The sequence below is a fragment of the Tachypleus tridentatus genome, chromosome 8 (genome assembly GCF_004210375.1).
Source record: "Tachypleus tridentatus isolate NWPU-2018 chromosome 8, ASM421037v1, whole genome shotgun sequence".
NCBI lineage: Eukaryota > Metazoa > Arthropoda > Merostomata > Xiphosura > Limulidae > Tachypleus > Tachypleus tridentatus.
This window is the reverse complement of record NC_134832.1, coordinates 51,050,366-51,072,389: the sequence shown is the minus strand read 5'-3', so window position 1 is coordinate 51,072,389 and position 22,024 is coordinate 51,050,366. Positions and strand designations below refer to the sequence as shown.

Below are 22,024 nucleotides of genomic sequence, written 5' to 3'. Positions count from 1 at the left end.
GTTCGCTTAAATTCAAAACTAAGGTAATACCAGTTACTATCCCCATACACATACAATATGTTTAAATTTTACTTCAAATTATATATCTTAGAGATATTTTAGTTAAAAGTTTACTTTACTACTGAATTTATACTCTCCTTGAAAGTCACGTGGATTACAAACGAAATTCATTTTAACAATAATCATACTATAGTGGAACTTTTGCTTATATGATACTGGAAAAACGTTTTCATTACACGATGTGCAACCCCCAACTTCACAAAATTTTTATCCTGTATGCATGTAGATTTCCAATAGGTGTCACAATTTTCACGTAAGTTCTTCGTTTCCCGTCACGGAGAACTTTAGTGTTCTCCATTCTTAGAGTCTAAATACGACGTCATTAATACGTCACACGTGGATCTAATTCACTGACACTAGAAGTAATTGGCTCGTAAAGGATAATAATATTTTAGTAGTACCGACAACCATTTAGTAACAATCCATAAAAAAAAAACATCCAAGCAGTAATCTTTAACCACCATGTAGAAACAATTAACAACTACCCAGCAACAACCCTTAAATATTTTTAATGGCAATCTATGATGACTATTTATCACCACGTTTAACAACCCTCTAGAGGTAACAATTGTTTAGTAGCAATCTACAACAACGTTCTATCAACAGAAGCATCAATATTCTAGTACCAGGATTTAGTTTATTAGACGAGAGTAATACCTAACAAGTAAACGGTATACCAAAGAATGCCTTGAAACACCTGATATTAAAACCATGTGAACACTTGGAATTTTGTAAAAACCTTGAACTAAAGAACACCATTTGCTGAAAATATACAGGCTTTTAAGTTTCAGATTCGTAATAAAATATTAGATGTATTTTGTCATTTTTTGTTTCTCTTAAGTTAAGCCTAACATTGGGAGAATTGTATTATCTATAAATGCTAAGGTTAATGATGTTCTGTACTCACGTTAAAAAGAATTCACGCACCTTTACCTACACGATTATTCATTATTGGACTAACACATTATAAGCGCTTAAAATAATAGCATTCCATCAAAAACCTTAGTGTTAATAAAGACAAAAAAATGAATATTTTAATTTGTATATTTTCCATATTTTATATAATCTGGAATTTTGTTCTTAATTATTTTATCTGTGTGTGTTTTCTCATAGCAAAGCCATATCGGGCTATCTGCTCAGTCCACCGAAGGGAATCGAACCCCTGATTTTCGTTGTAAATCCGTAGACTTACTGCTGAATTATTTTATTCAATTTAACATTCGAGTTTTTAAACCGATCCTTTCGAGACAAAAAGGAGTTATCATTGGAGTTGGAATTTATATGAAGTATTGATGTGATTAAATATCTAAATTTAACAAAGAACCGCGCAAGAATTTTTTTTATTTGGAAGGGGAAAGAACACAATACGAAGATCCGGCATGGACAGGTTGCAAAGGAAATAGACTCGTTATCTGAGGGTCGCGGGTTCGAATCCCCGTCGCACCAATCATGCTCGCCCTTTCAGCTGTGGGGTGTTATAATTTGACGGTCAATCCCACTTTTTTGTTAGTAAAAGAGTAGCCCAAGAGTTGGCGGTGGGTGGTGATGACTAGCTGCCTTCACTCTAGTCTTGCACTGCTAAATTAGGGACGGCTAGTGCAGATAGCCCTCGTGTAGCTTTGCGCGAAATTCAAAACAAATAAAACAACCCACAATGTGAAATAAAATGTTCTTACCTTTTCTCTATATTGACGTCTAGAGGAATCTAAAGTCTGGATAAGATTTGTCGTGTGGCCAAGAAATAACGCATAGCAGGTGGCGCCACTGATCATACTTAGTAGGGTTAGCCACATATCAGTTAGATTCTGTGGGGGAAACCGCCCGTAACCTATGCAAAGCATGTGAGACATTGCTTTAAACAAGGCCCAGGAATACTGCTCGAGCCAATACACGTCCTGAAGAAATATAAATTTGAGCAGTAAGTACAAGTAGCACCAGTTACTTCACCACAATTCTAAAAAAAAACAAACAAGAGAAAGTAACGCGGCCACGAGTTCCTAATTTGTTTCATTGTTTCAACAAAAAAAAATGCTTATCTGCTATTGTAAGTCTCAATTTTCAAATAACACACAAGAGGAAGGTAACATTCGCTGCCAACCAGTACAAATAGTTAACGAATTGAGAAACAGCATTTGGTCGTCATTCTTACGGTGCAAGGCCCCTGCATGGCCAGGTGGGTTAAGGCGTTCAACTCGTAATCTGAGGGTTGCGGGTTTGAATCCCGGTCGCACCAAACATGCTCGCCCTTTCAGCCGTTGGGGCGTTATAATGTGACGGTCAATCCCACTATTCGTTGGTAAAAGAGTAGCCCAAGAGTCGGTGGTGGGTGGTGATGACTAGCTGCCTTCCCTCTTGTCTTACACTGCTAAATTAAGGACGGCTAGCACAGATAGCCCTCGAGTAGCTTTGTGCGAAATTCAAAAATAACCAAAACAATCTTGCGGTGCAACCACGGTCCCAAAGTGCGTAGCGCGTTTTTGCGACAATGTTGAAGTGCTTGACCCATAACACTGCATAACAAAGTTTTTGCTTCTTGAACACTATTGGGTGTTCCTTATAGACTTTTGGCTGCTGGTCACGACAGTCGCATCCAAATTTGCCCATCACGTTCCGTTTCATCGAAATCTTCAGTTTTACCAGGACATTGTTACAATGGAAAAATTATATTAGGACAACTGGAATCCGTCAATGCTTGCTGACTACTGTTGGACACTGCAACGTGACGCACCGGACATTGAATACAAACGAAAATCAGTAGCATAACACTTTCAATTATGTTGAACTTAATAACGTATTAGAAACATAAACGTAATTAAATACGTTATAGCCGGTAAGCAGTTAAGTGTCTATTTTTCAGAGTTCCTACGTGATGATGCAAAACTATATTTGTGCATACCCACCAGGTACCTGTCACAATTAGCAAAAACGTTTCAGGAAGCAAAACTTTTCAAAACAACTGTTGTGCAGTGTAATCTGTATATAAATTAGCAAAGTTCATGTTATGATAAGAAATTTCTTAATGTACGTGTTTTGTATTTTCTAAAATGACCCAATAATAACCACAATCGTATAAGTATTTCCAAAGAAAAGATTGATAGATCCAAGGACCATGATTCGCGTGATTAATATTTTTCTACATGTTTGTATGAAACGAGAGACTGTTGGGTTGACAGTGAAGAATATTTTTGCTCATAACGTTTTGACGAGGGTTTCAAAAAATAAATAAAAAAGTATTTCAATATTAACTCGATTTCAAAAAGACTTGGCATGACCCTCGTGGTTAAGACGCTCGACTTGGAATCCGAGGGTCGCAGGTTCGAATCCCTGTCACCTATCATGTTCGCCCTTTCAGCACTGGAGGAATTATAATGTGACGGTAAATCACACTATTCGCTATTAAAGAAAAGTTGGCGATGAATGATGTTGACTAGTGACCTTCTTTCTCATGCATCACTGCTTGTTTGTCTGTTTTTGAATTTCGCGCATAGCTACTCGAGGGTTATCTGCGCTTGCATCACTGGTAAATCAGAGAATGTTAGCGGAGACAGCTTTCGTGTAGCTTTGCGTAAAATTGAAATTAAGCCGCTAAAAAAATGTGTTTAATTTCTAGAAGTAAAAAGGTATCAGATTTCTGTTGATATGCGGGGAAGTTTCAAGTTTAGGACATAAAAGTTTAAATTTTACCGAAGCTACACAATGAAAGGTGCAGTGCAGTTGACTAGGTCAGTCAAACAAATATCAATCAGAAATATCTATTTTAACTATAGCATTCCTACTTTTGGATTAAAGGTAATCCAAACCATGTTCCAGATTTGGCAGAAAGTGAGTTTTACTAGTGACACCTTAATCTTTTGAAATAATTAACTCAGTAAGCAATCAATATAACTACTCGCAAATATTCTAAACTTTTAAGAACCTTGACCAGAGATATTTAATAAAATATATACTAAAATATAAAGACTTACATTTCAGTTAAGACTTGAAGTTTTAACCCTGTTAACATTTCAATATCTAGATGCAAAATCTAATTATAAGATTTAATTAGTAAAGAAGACTTAAACTGTATATTTGGTTAATAATATTTTTGACTACTAGATGGCAGTGTACAACGTACCTGTAGTTCATTTATAGACACCCACGAACTGGCTGGATATCCTTGGAGCATGGGGACTAAAAACTGGAGACATCCGCTCCAGTGACCAATCAGCAGCATCATACATATCAAGTTGAAAATCTTCATGAAGACATTCGCCACGTTGAGAAACTGGAAAACAGCAAAAACAACAACAACAAAAAATCACTAAAATGTATTGTAGCAATGTATGTCATTAACACATTTGTCAGGTTATGAAACCTGAAACAAAACACAAACAATACTCATTACAGTGTGTTACACCGTACTGTAACACGTGAAATAGTATGCACTGTACTGTGACACATAAAATAATATGCACCGTACTACAACACATACAATACTCTACAGCGCACCGAAACATGGAGTAGTCTATACCGTATAAACGAACGCAGTTATGCCCGGCATGGCCAGGTGGGTTAAGGCTTTCGACTCGTAATCTGAGGGTCGCGAGTTCGCATCCCCGTCGCGCCAAACATGCTCGCCCTTTCAGCCGTGGGGGCGTTATAATGTTACAGTCAATCCCACTATTCGTTGGTAAAAGAGTAGCCCAAGAGTTGGCGGTGGGTGGTGATGACTAGTTGCCTTCCCTCTAGTCTGACACTGCTAAATTAGGGACGGCTAGCACAGATACGAACAGAAGTCATGTAAGTTCATGATCAATGAAAGATTATTTTACTGCGTGGAAAGTTGGTTCCATTGTATGTAATCGTAAAAAAACGCCCATAAAAACTGCAAGACGTAAAATGTGAAACACTAAATTTTCGTGTTTCTTGACAAAAACCCAGTGAACCTTTATGCCAGACTTAAAGATCCATCAACAGGGAACGAATTAGTTGTGAAAAATGCCCATAAAACCCGCAGAATGCAAAACTGAAAATTTGTATGTATCCCTACACTGATCTAATGAACTCCCACATCAGTTTTGGCGAAGATCTATTCACACCCTGCAAAGTTTTGTTTGTTTGTTTTGGAATTTCGCACAAAGCTACACCAGGACTACCTGCGCTAGCCGTCCCTAATTTAGCAGAGTAAGACTAGAGGAAAGGCAGCTAGTCATCACCACCCACCGCCAACTCTTGGGCTACTCTTTTACAAACGAATAGTGGGATCGACCGTAACATTATAACGCCCCCACGGCTGAAAGAGCGAGAATGTTTAGTGCGACGGGGATTCGAACCCGCGACCCTCAGGTTACGAGTCGAACGCCTTAACCCATTTGGCCATGCCGGGCCCAAACTGCGATGAACAACTCTTGTTTCTTTGTTTGGACGAACAGTAAAAAAAATTTCTCGAGGTTGTGTTTGAACAATGTTACCACTTCTTTCGCTGCGCGAGGCTCTCGTGATATTAGTTGACGTAATGGCTCGAGCAGATGAAAAAATGAGCAAGAATAACGGTTTTTCTTGACTCTTCATCAAAACGGATATTGTAATAAATACGTGCGCTCTTATTCCATTGAAAAATCCTGGTAAAAACAGTTAACCTTACTATAGCTACGACAACACAAGTTCCATCCAATAATCACCTTGTAAGTGGTAAGGCATCAAATCTGGACAGTGTTTCATATCAACATAAGTTGTCATGGATAAGTGATATTATTATACATTATTATTTTGTATGGATACGGTTTGATAATATCTTTATTTTTTTGTTTTTGAATTTCATTCAAAGCTACGCGAGGGCTATCTGCGCAAGCCCTCCCTAATTTAGCAGTGTGAGAATAGAGGGAAGGCAGCTAGTCATCACCACTCACCGCCAACTCTTGGGCTACTCTCTTACCAACGAATAGTGGAATTGACTGTCACATTATAGCGCCCCAAGGGCGAGCATGTTTGGTGCGACGGGAATTCGAACCAAAGACCCAAAGTACCCCAATTACCAGGCCTGGAAACTTTGTGGAATAAAGAACGAGATGGAGACAGCTGGATGTTTAAAAACACACGATATGATAAGAAGACCAGTAGATTCAAAGATATTTGACAAGTTGGTAGGAATGACTGTGGAAAGGTCGGCTTATTACGTAAAAGTCAAGGATAATATTAGACTGCCTGAATGGAGAGATGAAAAGAAATCAGGACAAAGGCAAGAATGAGATATAGAAATACACACTATGGTCAAAAGTTGGTAAAGGAAGAAGAGGACATAGAAATTGTGGACAGCAGTAAGAGCAAACTGAGCAAATATGAATAGAAACACATGTACTTAGAAGACTGAGGTGTCTGTAAACACGTGAAGTGATACCTAATCCCCTTTGAAATTCCTGAACAATATGATTACACATGAATGACTTTATAATTGTGTTTAATCCGTTTATTTGTTCATGTGGTGCTATTGTACCCCCTCTCCCCATCCGATGTTAATGTTTTCCTTTAGAATATATTATATATATTGTTAATGTGAAATCTGCTCTCGTTCAGACCACAAACGGGAAAAGATGCAGATTGTGACATCCTTAATGGTGTTTAAAATTACAAGAATGAACAGTTTAAAACTATATTATTCATCGTACCAGCCTTTCATTTTGATCCTAGTTTGATTCCCTTTAACCCTGACCTGGCTGGTTAGGTCACTCGTCTCGCGATGTGAAGGTAGCGTGTTCTAATCTCCCTTCACTGAACACGTTCACCTTTTCAACCGTGGAGACGTTACGATGTTATGGTCAATTCCACTATTCGTTGGTATAAAAGTAGCCCAAGAACTGACGGTGGGTGGTTTTGACTAGCTCCTCCTAGACTATCGCTTTTAAAGATAGCCCTCTTGTAGTTTTAGGCAAAATTCACCAAATTGGCCTATGTCATAGTTCACAGTTGTTACATGTATTTAATACTATTAGGCCTACGTCATAGTTCACAGTTGTTATATGTATTTAATACTATTAGGTCTACGTCATAGTTCACAGTTGTTACATGTATTTAATACTGCTTTACAATACTTTTCTTGCGTCATTACAGAGAAGTATTTAATACTATTAGGTCTACGTCATAGTTCACAGTTGTTATATGTATTCAATACTGCTTTACAATACTTTTCTTGCGTCATTACAGATAAGAAGCGCCATCTATGTTACAAATTTCTCTAGATTTCTACATCAGTTACACTTCTGTGGCGCGTGGAACACACAGTATTGTTCTTTTGTCAAATAAAGAACTCCTTTGGTGGTCTTAAATGTTCATAAAGGTCACGCAAACATAAACTGGTTAAATTAAGAGTATAAACTTAAGATGGAAATAAATCCCCAAGCTCTAATTAACATAATTAGTGAAACAGTATATTGTAAAGATATGTGGGCGTTCAGAACTAGAGAATTCTTTCTGTTCTACCTACTTTCTGAATTGTCAGTATTAGAGCTTCACTCTTATATACAAGATGTCGGTTATATTGTATCATTTTTGTCCAAAACCCTCCGATAATTATCCACTTTTAAATATCCCAGTTTATGAATACAGAAAACTGAAACGTGAAATGTAGCGAATCAACTTATTCAAGCAATTATTTTATTTAGTAGGCCCGGCATGGCCAAGCGTGTTAAGGCGTTCGACTAGTAATCTGAGGTTCGCGGATTCGAATCCCAGTCACACCAAACACGTTCGCCCTTTCAGCCCTGGGGGCGTTATAATGTGCGGTCAATCCCACCAATCGTTGGTAAAAGAGTAGCCCAAGAGTTGGCGGTGGGTGGTGATGACTAGCTGCCTTCCCTCTAGTCTAACACTGCTAAATTAGGGACGGCTAGCGCAGATAACCCTCGTGTAGCTTTGCGCGAAATTCGAAACAAACAAACCAACAAACATCTTATTTAGTTATAAAATGTACGTGAATATATTTTATAATAATTAACTATAAAATACTGAGGTTAAAAAGTTGAATAATATTTTAAACTAATATTTATTATTAAGATGTGTGAACCATGTAGAAACGTAATTATTACTAAAGACTGCCATACCTGTGTAATGAGTGTGCCAATAACAGTTCTTTTAAACATCGGGCACCCCAACTGAACAGCGGTAAGTTTACGTACTTACAACGCTAAAATGCGAGGTCAGATTTTAGACCCAACAATAAGTCCAACGTGGCTTTACCATAAAACAGCTAATCAACAAACTTTAAATTACACGTGTACTTTCATAAGCTCTAGATTTAAAATTTGCACCTGACACTTGGAAAACAATATTTAAGTTTTGTCCCCCGTCAGTGACACATCGGTAACCATGCAGACTTACAATGCTAAAAACGCTAAAAACCTGGTGGACACATCACAGACAACTTATTGTGTAACTTTGTGCTTAACTACAAACAAAGATAACTGTTTCAATTATGACGTTACACAGGAAACATTAATTTAAATTTCAACGTCAGAATAAAAAAACAATCTTTCTTTTAACGCCAAATAGAGTGTGTCCAACAAGGCATAAATAATCTGATTTACCATGACCGTTAGCTACATAACAAAGAAACATTACGTAAGAGTCCATTCAAGTAGATATATATAGCTAGTAGCTAAAAGTACGTCTGGCTAGGTGGTTAAGGCTCTCGACTCGTAATCTGAGAGTCGAGTGTTCGAATCCCCGTCACACCAAACATGCTCGCCCTTTCAGCAGTGGGAGCGTTATAATGTGACGGTCAATCCACCTATTCGTTAGTAAAAGAGCAGCCCAGGAGTTGGCGGTGGGTGGTGATGACTAGCTGCCTTCCCTCTAGTTTTTCGCTGCTAAATTAGGGACGGCTAACGAAGGCCCCCCGCTAATACAGCGGTATGTCTCCGGATTTACAACGCTAAAATCAGGGGTTCGATTCCCCTCGGTGGGCTGAGCAGATAGCCTGATGTGGCTTTGCTATAAGAAAAACACACGCTAACGAAGATAGCCCTCGAGTAACTTTGTGCGAAAATCCAATCAAACCCAAAGTACTTCTGTCTTCACGTTCTGTCTTTTATTGTTAACGAAAAATAAAATCGATTAAAAAAAAACATACAATCAAACTTTCTAAAGCTACAACACAATTTACTTTCCTTACAACAAAAATCTACTGATATAAGATATTCAATTAACTGACAGATAACGGTCAATTAACCTCCTGTGTATGGATACGCGAACTCAAACAAATGGAGGAAAAACACGGAATTAATCAGAAAAAATAGTCCCGTGTTCTACTGTAAAACTTCATGACAAATACTACCAGAACAACACAAATTTGCACTTAAGTGCTTAATAAAGAAGGAAAACATAAATAAACGGCGCTAATTGTGTTTATTCTCGAAGTGTGACGTTTATATGTCTGATTTCTTTTCTTGAGAATAATGGACGTTTCTATTAAGGAGGACAGACACACCAAAAGTATTCCACACAAGTTGTTTGTTACTACTTTTCTAGGGTTAACTCAACTGTGTCGTTAGGCAGGTGAAGAAAACAACACCCTCAACGTTAAAGAGAGAGAGAGAAAAACAGAATTACTTACCGTGAGGAAAATCAGGAATACTTGACTGTATAAAACACGACACTAATTGTTTATTCTAGAAATGTGACGTAAATACGCCTGGTTTGCTTTGTTGGAAATGAAAGCTGTTTTCATTAACGAAAGAAGATATATTCACAGACACAATACTTTTTATACAGTCAGTGGAAAGTTGGGATAAAAGTTCTTTGTCAGTATATATCTAAAAACTCAAGTGCTATCCATTCCCCTGAGTACTAAGTACGTGGTCTAAAAAAAAATCGATCCAATAGAAAGGTTTGAATCTGGCTTTTCAGACGTATGAATAATTAAAATAAAAATCCTTCACTTCTAAATATTTCGTTTTCTTCGTTTAATTTCCTTTCGCTTTTCGTTTCTCTCTCATTTGGCCCGGCACGGCCAAGTGTGTTAAGGCGTTCGACTCGTCATCCGAGGGTCTCGGGTTCGAATCCCGGTCGCACCAAACATGCTCGCCCTTTCAGCCGTGGGGGTGTTATAATGTGACGGTCAATCCCACTATTAGTTGATAAAAGAGTAGCCCAAGAGTTGGCGGTGGATGGTGATGACTAGCTGCTTTCTCTCTAGTCTTACACTTCTAAATTAGGGACGGCTAGCGCAGATAGCCCTCGTGTAGCTTTGCGCGAAATTCAAAACAATTTTCTCTATATATATATTTTTTTGTAAGTGTACTCTTTACGTTATGTATTTTTTTAACACCTTCCCTTTTAGGTACCCCAATTTATCAGGTTTCTGATAAACTTTATCAAACAAACTTTAGTCGTGGTTCTGAGCTTCCTTACGCCACTTGTCGTGTATACATATATAATTCATGGTATGTCTACAGTTAGAAATGCTGTAATTGCACACATACATTGAAGGGAACATTTTACAAACATTAAATAACATTACTTAAAAATTTCAAAAGGTATCACCGTAATGTTGCAAAACATCCACTATCAAGAATTAACTTGTCAGAATAATAAATATCAGCTAATTGTAATTGTACTTCCGAAACGTTCAGAAACTCATATAACATTGAAGATAATGTGGTAATTTGTAGAGAAGACTGAAATGAAGAATTCCAACTGTAATTCAGACATGGTTCAATTTAAAGGAATTTTATTTCTTTGTTTTTGTTTTTTTTTAAATTTCGCCCAAAGCTACACGAGAACTATCTGCGCTAGTCGTCCTTAATTTAGCAGTGTAAGACTAGAGGAAAGGCAGCTAGTTATCACCAACCCCCGCCAAATCTTGGGCTACTCTTTTAACAATGAATAGTGGGACTGAACGTCACATTATAACGCCCTCCCCCACGGCTAAAGGGACAAGTATGTTTATTGTGACCGAGATTCGGACCTGCGACCCTCAGATTACTAGTAAAGCGCCTTAACCATCTGGCTATGCCAGATATTTGATATTGAGTTTCACTGTTAATTTTTTGTCGAATAATACAAGAAAGTCCTTATTTATTTTTCGTTTTTATACTTGAATAAAATAGAAAAAAATCCAAATCGTGTGTTTCTTATTTGTTTAATTATATATATATATATGTGTGCGTGTGTATACTAGACGAAGCACCCATCCATTGGATGGAGGAAATAAAAACTCGATTGTAACAACGGGGAAGAAATTAAAGTTCTATTTCAAAGGATAAGTTTCTATTTTCGTTTTATTAACATAGTAAGAATTAAACGCACAATAACTAAATAAAGTTGCCAATACTAATAAGAAAGTTATACAGTTTTAAAGAATTCTGACAACAGAGATTACATAGTTCATTAGACTGCTGATGAATATACCAAACTGGTAGTTTTCCGAAGTTAGGAAGGAAGGTTCAATTCCCTCAATGACCTTCCTCATGCCATCCCGTATCACTGTGTCAATTTTGGTGCTGACTGATGAAAAAATGTGGAAACATTTAAAGAACAGACATACAGACACACATGTTGACGTTTATTTATACAGATATTCCCTTCTGTTGTTAAAACAGTTTTTATACCAGATTTTTCCGTGTCAGTTCACTCTAGAGTGAAACACTATATGTAACTAGTATAGTTTAAACGTATTTTCAAACTAATTCACTTGTTTAACTTCACTGTAGAGTGAAACTAAAATTAACCTTGCACGTAACTCACGTTACTTCCTTTAGAGATAAAACTTTCCGTCCAACTTCTACACACATTAACTCGTGAAACAGATCAGAACAACTCAATAAATCATTATTTTTTTACGATTAGTGGATATATGTTAATCGTCACTAATGCACGTGTTCATTTTTAATCTATATCCAAAAGCGTCAAATCAATTTCAATATTAATGTGTTTCATTCTTCCAAAAGAAGCTTTCGTTTGGCGACTGCACAACATTTCGAACCATTTCCATTAAGAGATTGAAAACTTTTACTAAAACTTTATGGGAGCGATTGAAGAGTAAGTTAACAACTGATTTTACAAATATCGACATATGTACACAAAACAAAACTCAGTATTACGCCAACTTACATAAACTTCTTCCCACTGACTGACGTATCGAACCAGTCTTGAGAGACGTAAAAGTCTCAGCAAACTTAACATCTTGGCTAATCTTATGATTCTCAAGGCCCGGCCAGCGTGTAAGAGTTGAAAATTATCACTGTAGTCCTGGTTAAATATGAGGAAAATATAATCCAAGGGAATGGAACTGATTAGGTCCAGGAAAAACCAAGTTCGGATGTAGTACTTAGCAATAAGCTTAGGATCGAGAATCACTTGCTCTGAATTGTCACGATTCATTATTCCTGGAAAAGAATCATATCAATAGATGGCGCTGTTGTTTAAATTATCTGTAACCATCTAGTAAGACGACGCCTTTATTTGCATTATGTAGATTAAAATAAATTTACTAAATAGCTAAAATTGTAGTACAGCATGCAAAACATTGTATATTAAATGAATATATATATATATATAACATTTAACGTGAATAAAAAAAGCTTTAAATTATCTATAATGACCTTATACTGCAAGGTTATTCAGATAAAAGTATAGGTTTTTCAGCTTGCCATATTTTGTTTTAGAAATAATAGAACAATATTAAAATAGACATTTGGACTTGTAATTGTAGTAAAAAGAATGACACAGGACCATAAACAAAAATATTTGCTTAATAGAAAGTAAACTTATCCAAGGATTAATTTAGTGTCAGTTGTCACGTGTCAAATACACCAAAAAATTTCAACTTGATGTGTACAATGGTCGATACTCGATGTTAATTTCTACGCCCCCTGGTGAGTTATTGGTAAATTTACACACTATAATCACGAAATCACTTCCAGTTGTAGACAGAACGCAGATGTCCGAATTTCGTAGGAAACAAATTATATTCTACACATTAAACATATCTGTATCAATGCTGTTCAGCTTAATAGTATGGGGCCAGCCATGGTCAGGTGGTTAGGTTACTATACTCGTAATCTGAGGGTCGCGGGTTCAAATCCTCGTGACAGTCAACATGCTTGCCACTTCAGCCGTGGGGACGTTACAATGTGACGGTCAATCCTACTATTCGTTAGTAAAAGAGTAGCCCCAGAGTTGACGGTGGGCGGTGAATACTAGCTGCCTTCCCTCTAGTCTTACACTGCTAAATTAGGGACGGCTAGCACAGATAGCCCTCGTGTGGCTTTACGCGAAATACAAACCAAACCAAACAAACTAATCTAATGTGTTGACATTAGACACTGACACTGTTAAATTAGGGGCGATTAGCGCATACAGCCCTTAAATAGCTTTGCGCGAAATCCAACAAAACAATGAAACAAATAATATGAACAGACTCTGTCATTTTCAACATTCTTAACAGACACGAAAAGCTACATTTTACACAGTTTTAAAACGTTAGGTTTTTTCCTCTATACTTACAGAAAAGAGTGCCGTGTATGGCATTTTAATGAGGCACTGTTATTGAGTTTTACCATTCAGATGATAATTCTTACACTCTAAACACCAAAGTGAAGAGAGAAGTTTTGCGAACCATTGAATTTCTGATTTACAGTCCGGCACATTAAGCACTAGGCCACACGCAGCCAAAAAAAGCTGCGCTTATAAGAAACACTAAAACAAAATATAACTGTGCTTAAAAGAAATACTAAAACAAAAAATCCGATTATCCTCATGTTTTAATTGATTATAAATTAAAAATATGTATTATTATTATCCAGTACCTATTTGAAAGGAACACAGATGTCTTATGGCATAAGAAATTAAACAGAACGGAACAGATGGTATAAGACACAGAACAAAACAATAGGTAGAAGTATTGTGGTATAAGACACGGTACAGAACAGTAGGTAGAAGTATTGTGGTATAAGACACGGTACAGAACAGTAGATAGAAGCATTGTGGTATAAGACACGGTACAGAACAGTAGATAGAAGCATTGTGGTATAAGACACGGTACAGAACAGTAGGTAGAAGTATTGTGGTATAAGACACGGTACAGAACAGTAGGTAGAAGTATTGTGGTATAAGACACGGTACAGAACAGTAGGTAGAAGCATTGTGGTATAAGACACGGTACACAACAGTAGGTAGAGCCATTGTGGTATAAGACACGGTACAGAACAGCAGGTAGAAGTATTGTGGTATAAGACACGGTACAGAACAGTAGGTAGAAACATTGTGGTATAAGACACGGTACAGAACAGTAGGTAGAAGTATTGTGGTATAAGACACGGTACAGAACAGTAGGTAGAAGCATTGTGGTATAAGACACGGTACAGAACAGTAGGTAGAAGTATTGTGGTATAAGACACGGTACAGAACAGTAGGTAGAAGTATTGTGGTATAAGACACGGTACAGAACAGTAGGTAGAAGTATTGTGGTATAAGACACGGTACAGAACAGTAGGTAGAAGTATTGTGGTATAAGACACGGTACAAGAACAGTAGGTAGAAGTATTGTGGTATAAGACACGGTACAGAACAGTAGGTAGAAGTATTGTGGTATAAGACACGGTACAAGAACAGTAGGTAGAAACATTGTGGTATAAGACACGGTACAAGAACAGTAGGTAGAAGCATTGTGATTTAAGACACGGTACAGAACAGTAGGTAGAAGTATTGTGGTATAAGACACGGTACAGAACAGTAGGTAGAAGCATTGTGGTATAAGACACGGTACAGGACAGTAGATAGAAATATTGTGGTATAAAACATGGAACAGGACAGTAGATAGAAGTATTGTGGTATAAGACACGGTACAGAACAGTAGGTAAAAACATTGTGGTATAAGACACGGTACAGAACAGTAGGTAGAAGCATTGTGGTATAAGACACGGTACAGAACAGTAGGTAGAAGCATTGTGATTTAAGACACGGTACAGGACAGTAGATAGAAGTATTGTGGTATAAGACACGGTACAGAACAGTAGGTAGAAGTATTGTGGTATAAGACACGGTACAGAACAGCAGGTAGAAAATTATTGTGGTATAAGACACGGTACAGAACAGTAGGTAGAAGTATTGTGGTATAAGACATGGAACAGGACAGTAGGTAGAAGTATTGTGGTATAAGACATGGAACAGGACAGTAGGTAGAAGTATTGTGGTATAAGACACGGAACAGGACAGTAGGTAGAAGTATTGTGGTATAAGACACGGTACAAAACAGTAGGTAGAAGTATTGTGGTATAAGACACGGTACAGAACAGTAGGTAGAAATATTGTGGTATAAAACATGGAACAGGACAGTAGGTAGAAGTATTGTGGTATAAAACATGGAACAGGACAGTAGGTAGAAGTATTGTGGTATAAAACATGGAATAGGACAGTAGGTAGAAGTATTGTGGTATAAGACATGGAACAGGACAGTAGGTAGAAGTATTGTGGTATAAGACATGGAACAGGACAGTAGGTAGAAGTATTGTGGTATAAGACACGGTACAGAACAGTATATAGAAGTATTGTGGTATAAGACATGGAACAGGACAGTAGGTAGAAGTATTGTGGTATAAGACATGGAACAGGACAGTAGATAGAAGCATTGTGGTATAAGACATGGAACAGGACAGTAGATAGAAGCATTGTGGTATAAGACATGGAACAGGACAGTAGGTAGAAGTCCAAGATTTCCTTGTTTTATTTTCCCTTCTTGGGTTGAACTGTTTTAGAAACCTTCCGTTACACAACATGGGTCTGTATAAACTCCATTGTAACGTATTAAAGCCAAATCTCACGTAAGTAATAAGTTTCCAACGTTTCCCTGATTTGAGTCTCAAAACAAGTTTAAAAAACAAAACAAACAGTTTCCGATTGTCTTGCAGCAGTCGCTTTAATGCTTATTGGCTGTCACCCGTTAGGAGTATGGAAGGATTCTCCACGAATCAGCGCTGAGCTATGTTTTTCATCTTTACCATCACGTTTGAGTACAGAAAGATAAGTTGGTTGAATGTGAACACTAGAGGGAGTGCAGCATAGAAGTAGTTTACGTCTGGTCACTACGGTGGTTTCAGTACGAACGTGAAGGTCTGCTTATGGTCATGAGATAACAAAACAAAGTGTTTAAGATAGAAACAAAGAGATAAGGTTTTGATGGTTCTTTAAGCCAGACCTTATTCTGATTGGTCGAAAAAAATGACGTCAGATCATAACATATAAGAGGTTCTTTACATCAATACATGTGTATGGTTTATAGAAGCCTTCTTGTTAAGGGTAAGCCTTCAACATTCACTGAGCGGTGGATAACCACGCCTTAATTAATTTCACATAAGCACCTTATGTACAGAAAAAAAACTCGAGTACTAATTGATAAAATAATATATTTTTAACGTACGTTCACTTCTAATTGCATCAAAACATGAAACTACATCTTCTGGCGTAAATAAAGATGGCCTTCATTGTTGTTGGATGTTGGCACAGAGCTACACAGGGGTTGTCTGTCCTAAAAATCCCTAACTTGGAACTGATATAATAGAAGGAAGGCGCTTTACCCCAACTCTTGAAATGTTCTTATTTGACCGAATAGTGTGAATTAATTGTCTCTCTTATAACGCATCCACGGCTCTGAAACGTAGAGCGCGATTTTGCTGAAAAGGGTATGCGAACTTTTGGACCCTAGGTTTCACAGTCAGGCACGCTAATCACTAGATCACGTCTGTTCCAGAGCTACGAAGTGATGCGTTGTGACGACGCCACTGTGTCACAAGTTTAGTAAAACAATTATACAATTTGCAAAACAAAGTAACTAAATTACGTATCGTTAGTTTTAACTTAAATAAAATGTTTAAAAAAACCTGACTTCAAAAGCTTGGACTTCCGCCACTAACAAACACATGATTTTAACTTGAAATTGATTACAGAAACCTGTTAACATGCGCAGGTGTTTATTTCTCAAAATATTTTTAGTGTTAATTTACATAATTAGCTTGCTTCGGTGGGAAGTTGTTGGCTGTAACTCAAAAAAAAACGTTTTACTTCAATAATAACTTTGATTTTTACTTTAATTTAGAATCGCTCTACGTCTATAATAGTTTCATTAAACTTTTTCCATATCATTTAATGTTTTCTATTGCTAAGAGAAACTTGGCTGTGATCTTACCAATAGGAATACCTTAATAAATTCACAGGTATAACTTTGAAATCGCCGAATTTGTTCTTTTTTCAAAAGTTGTTTCCTACGTATTTACGCTTTGTAAAAAGAGTTTGAACACCTGACTTCGTTTTTTATATATTTTATGAGAGTTTTTATCACTAAACCTAAATATAATAAATAAAAAGACAAATAATAGATTAGTTAATCAGTTGCGTTGCTGTAATCAGAGGGTGTAGTTTGCTGGACTGCTTAGACTGAACACCTGAAGTCCATAAACGGATATTTAGTTTTGAACACGAGTTCGTTAATCTTCTGATGACGTCACACGTGTAAAATTTAGCTTTACACAACTGGAACTACTTGTCTTATTGAACCGAAGTCCGATGGCGTAGTAATACATAAGTATTTAAATTTTTTATAAAGACGACACATAGAGAAGACAACCAGAGCTAGCGGGTAAATCCTCCGCTGTTATTTTATTATATCAAAGTACGATTGTTGTTATTTTGTATTATAAGCCTTTTTGTACTAGAGTTACTATGTAGATGTGTAAGATTTTGTTGTTTAAAGTACAAACAAACAATAAAGTAACGGTTGTATATCTCTGCGACATAAACATGAATAAACAATGAAAAATTTACCTGTTCTAAAATTCACAACAATATCTAAAAGGAAAATGGTGTCAGAGAGACAGTTGAAAGCAATCCAGCGTGCTGATAGGTCATCATTGAAGAATGAAATAGCCACTGGTAGAACGATAAGGTTTGCGACGAGGAAGAACAGCATGCATAAGTCCCAATAGAACCTTAGAAAAAACAAGAACAATAAACGACTCGCTGAAGGAGGAGTGTACCACAAACTACCATCCAACTTCTGCAATTAGTTATTTATAAAATAAACAAACAGTAACACCAAAACAAATATGACCAAACATCATTATCTATTCGTTAGGGAATATCAGAAAAAGAAAACGGACCAACATCTGTTCTCATACGTGTAAGCTGATTATAAGCCTAACTTATAACTAATAGTTCATATATATTATACGTACATGTTGTTCCTATGTTCTAATACTGCTCTCTGAATCATAAAAGTTAGAAATAAACACGAAGTTGTTGGCAAAAGTTCAAACAAATTAACAGTGTGTGTGAGTATGATTTATAATAACGCCACATGGAGTTGTCTACTGTATTCTTCTAAGTGAATAAAACCTCTGATTTTAGTGTTGTAAGTCTGTATAATGGGGGACAGAAAGAAAGGGAAAATCTACACTATAATATCACCAAAACTAACTTAGTTTCAGTGATGACGAGAAACCCACTTGTTGAGAAATTTATATGCAAAAACGGCTCGTTTGGGCTGAGAAAACACTTTACATAGGAGAGCGAACAACGTTTCGACCTTCTTTGGTCATCGTCAGGTTCACAAAAAAAAAACCAAAAAAAAAAAAAAATCTGACGATGACCGAAGAAGGTCGAAACGTTGTTCGCTCTTCTATGTAAAGTGTTTTCTCAGCCCAAACGAGCCGTTTTTGCATATAAATAACTTAGTTTCAGCACTATTACAAATTACACGTATGACCTCACCAAAATTAACCTAGTTTCAGCGCTATTATAATTACACATTTTGCTTCAACTGAGTTTTAGCACCATCATAATTACACGTATAACCTCACCAAAACTAACTTAGTTTCAGCACTATTATAATTACACGTATGACCTCACCAAAATGAACCTAGTTTCAGCGCTATTATAATTACACATTTTGCTTCAACTAACTGAGTTTTAGCACTATCATAATTAAACGTACAGCCTCACCTACGAACGGTATGAACATCTTAAAATTTAAAGACTGTTTCCCTGTTTAAATTTTCTGATTACAGTTCCGCTCATTGTATTTTAACTTTGCCAAATGAAACACTTTTCCAATAATCCACAATTCGTATCTCGTAGTGGAATATTATGCGCCCACAAGGCCAAAAATGTATACTGACCCACTGTAAACAAAATATATAACTGTAATAAATTGGGTTTGCGTAGGAATATATATATATGTGTATATATATAAAACGGGCCATTTCCACGTAACGAAAATGGAAGGCTTTTTACTACGTAGACGATAAAGGAAAAAAGAACCATTTTCAACTGCAATATAATAAAACGAAAGTGAAACCTCAGGCGGTGATATTTTCATTTAGCAATACACCTTCTTTGAAATTCGTCTATAAGTTTCACTTTAAAATTAGCCCTCGAAGGGTTCTTTCAGTATTATTTAGTCATAAACGTATCATGTTTATACCCTTAAGTATCTTAGAATATTTGATGAAATTTTTTTTATTTTTTCGCGAAATTCGGGATTTCCTCAACCTTGTTATTCAGCCAGAAAAACTGATTTAAAACATATTCATTGGTAGATGATATGACTTTTACAGCTGTGGTAATTTCGTGCACGTTGACTCTTCTGAGTGCTTGAGCAATTATGTTTTGCAGTCCTTTGTTGAAAGTTCCAATTAAAACGGAATTTTCAGTCGAATAATCCCCAATCTGATAATAACAATAGGCAATCGACAATGACTGTTGTTTATAAGACACTTATTTTTTTAAACGTTTCAAAATAGATTATTAAACTTACCTGAACAATATCTGTAAGATACTTTAAAACATATTATTAAACTGATCTTTAAAATATATGTAACATACTTTAAAATATATTATCAAATAACCTATAAAATATCTGTAAGAAGTTATAAAACATATTATCAAATAACCTATAAAATATCTGTAAGAAGTTATAAAACATATTATCAAATTGATCTGTACAATATCTGTAAGATACTTTAAACATATTATCAAACTGATACTTTAAGACATATTATCAAACTGATCTGTACAATATCTATAAGATACATTAAAACAAATTATCAAGCTGATCTGTACAATATCTGTAAGATACTTTAAACATATTATCAAAGTGATCTGTACAATATCTCTAAGATACATTAAAACATATTATCAAATTGATGTGTACAATATCTGTAAAATACTTTAAGACATATTATCAAACTGATCTGTACAATATCTGTAAGATACTTTAAACATATTATCAAACTGATCTGTACAATATCTGTAAATTATTTTAAAATCCAATATTAAACTTATCTGTACAATATCTGTAAGATACATTAAAACATATTATTAAACTTATCTGTACAATATCTCTAAGATACTTTAAAACATATGATCAAACTGATCTGTACAATATCTCTAAGATACATTAAGACATATTATCAAGCTGATCTGTACAATATCTCTAAGATACATTAAAACATATTATCAAGCTGATTTGTACAATATCTCTAAGATACATTAAAACATATTATCAAGCTGATCTGTACAATATCTCTAAGCCACTTTAAAATATATTATCAAACTTATCTGTACAATATCTCTAAGATACATTAAAACATATTATCAAACTGATCTGTACAATATCTCTAAGATACATTAAAATATATTATCAAACTGATCTGTACAATATCTCTAAGATACATTAAAACATATTATCAAGCTGATCTGTACAATATCTCTAAGATACATTAAAACATATTATCAAACAGATCTGTACAATATCTCTAAGCCACTTTAAAATATATTATCAAACTTATCTGTACAATATCTCTAAGATACATTAAAACATATTATCAAACAGATCTGTACAATATCTCTAAGATACATTAAAACATATTATCAAACTTATCTGTACAATATCTCTAAGATACATTAAAACATATTATCAAGCTGATCTGTACAATATCTCTAAGATACTTTAAAACATATTATCAAACAGATCTGTACAATATCTATAAGATACTTTAAAACATATTATCAAACTGATCTGTACAATATCTCTAAGATACATTAAAACATATTATCAAGCTGATCTGTAAAATATCTCTAAGATACATTAAAACATATTGTCAAACTGATCTGTACAATATCTCTAAGCCACTTTAAAATATATTATCAAACTTATCTGTACAATATCTCTAAGATACATTAAAACATATTATCAAACTGATCTGTACAATATCTCTAAGATACATTAAAATATATTATCAAACTGATCTGTACAATATCTCTAAGATACATTAAAACATATTATCAAGCTGATCTGTACAATATCTCTAAGATACTTTAAAACATATTATCAAACAGATCTGTACAATATCTCTAAGCCACTTTAAAATATATTATCAAACTTATCTGTACAATATCTCTAAGATACATTAAAACATATTATCAAACAGATCTGTACAATATCTCTAAGATACATTAAAACATATTATCAAGCTGATCTGTACAATATCTATAAGATACTTTAAAACATATTATCAAACTGATCTGTACAATATCTCTAAGATACATTAAAACATATTATCAAACTGATCTGTACAATATCTCTAAGATACATTAAAACATATTATCAAGCTGATCTGTACAATATCTATAAGATACTTTAAAACATATTATCAAACTGATCTGTACAATATCTCTAAGATACATTAAAACATATTATCAAACTGATCTGTACAATATCTCTAAGATACATTAAAACATATTATCAAACTGATCTGTACAATATCTCTAAGATACATTAAAACATATTATCAAACTGATTTGTACAATATCTCTAAGATACATTAAAACATATTATCAAGCTGATCTGTAAAATATCTCTAAGATACATTAAAACATATTGTCAAACTGATCTGTACAATATCTCTAAGATACATTAAAACATATTATCAAACTGATC

At 35.3% G+C, this 22,024-nt stretch overlaps 1 protein-coding gene across 1 annotated transcript in view; it reads right to left on the bottom strand.

Annotated features, from left to right (window-relative positions):
• The window catches only part of LOC143222380 (potassium/sodium hyperpolarization-activated cyclic nucleotide-gated channel 2-like), a 31,957-nt gene extending 13,800 nt beyond the window's left edge, over positions 1–18,157 (bottom strand). Inside the window, exons 1-4 of the mRNA XM_076448835.1 lie at positions 17,851–18,157; positions 12,145–12,419; positions 4,175–4,324; positions 1,737–1,955 (exon numbers count right to left, since the gene is read on the bottom strand). Of these exons, the coding sequence (XP_076304950.1) occupies positions 1,737–1,955; positions 4,175–4,324; positions 12,145–12,419; positions 17,851–17,995 (789 nt within the window). The 5' untranslated portion in view covers positions 17,996–18,157. The remainder of the gene's footprint in view (positions 1–1,736; positions 1,956–4,174; positions 4,325–12,144; positions 12,420–17,850) is intronic.
• Positions 18,158–22,024: the final 3,867 nt, after the last annotated feature.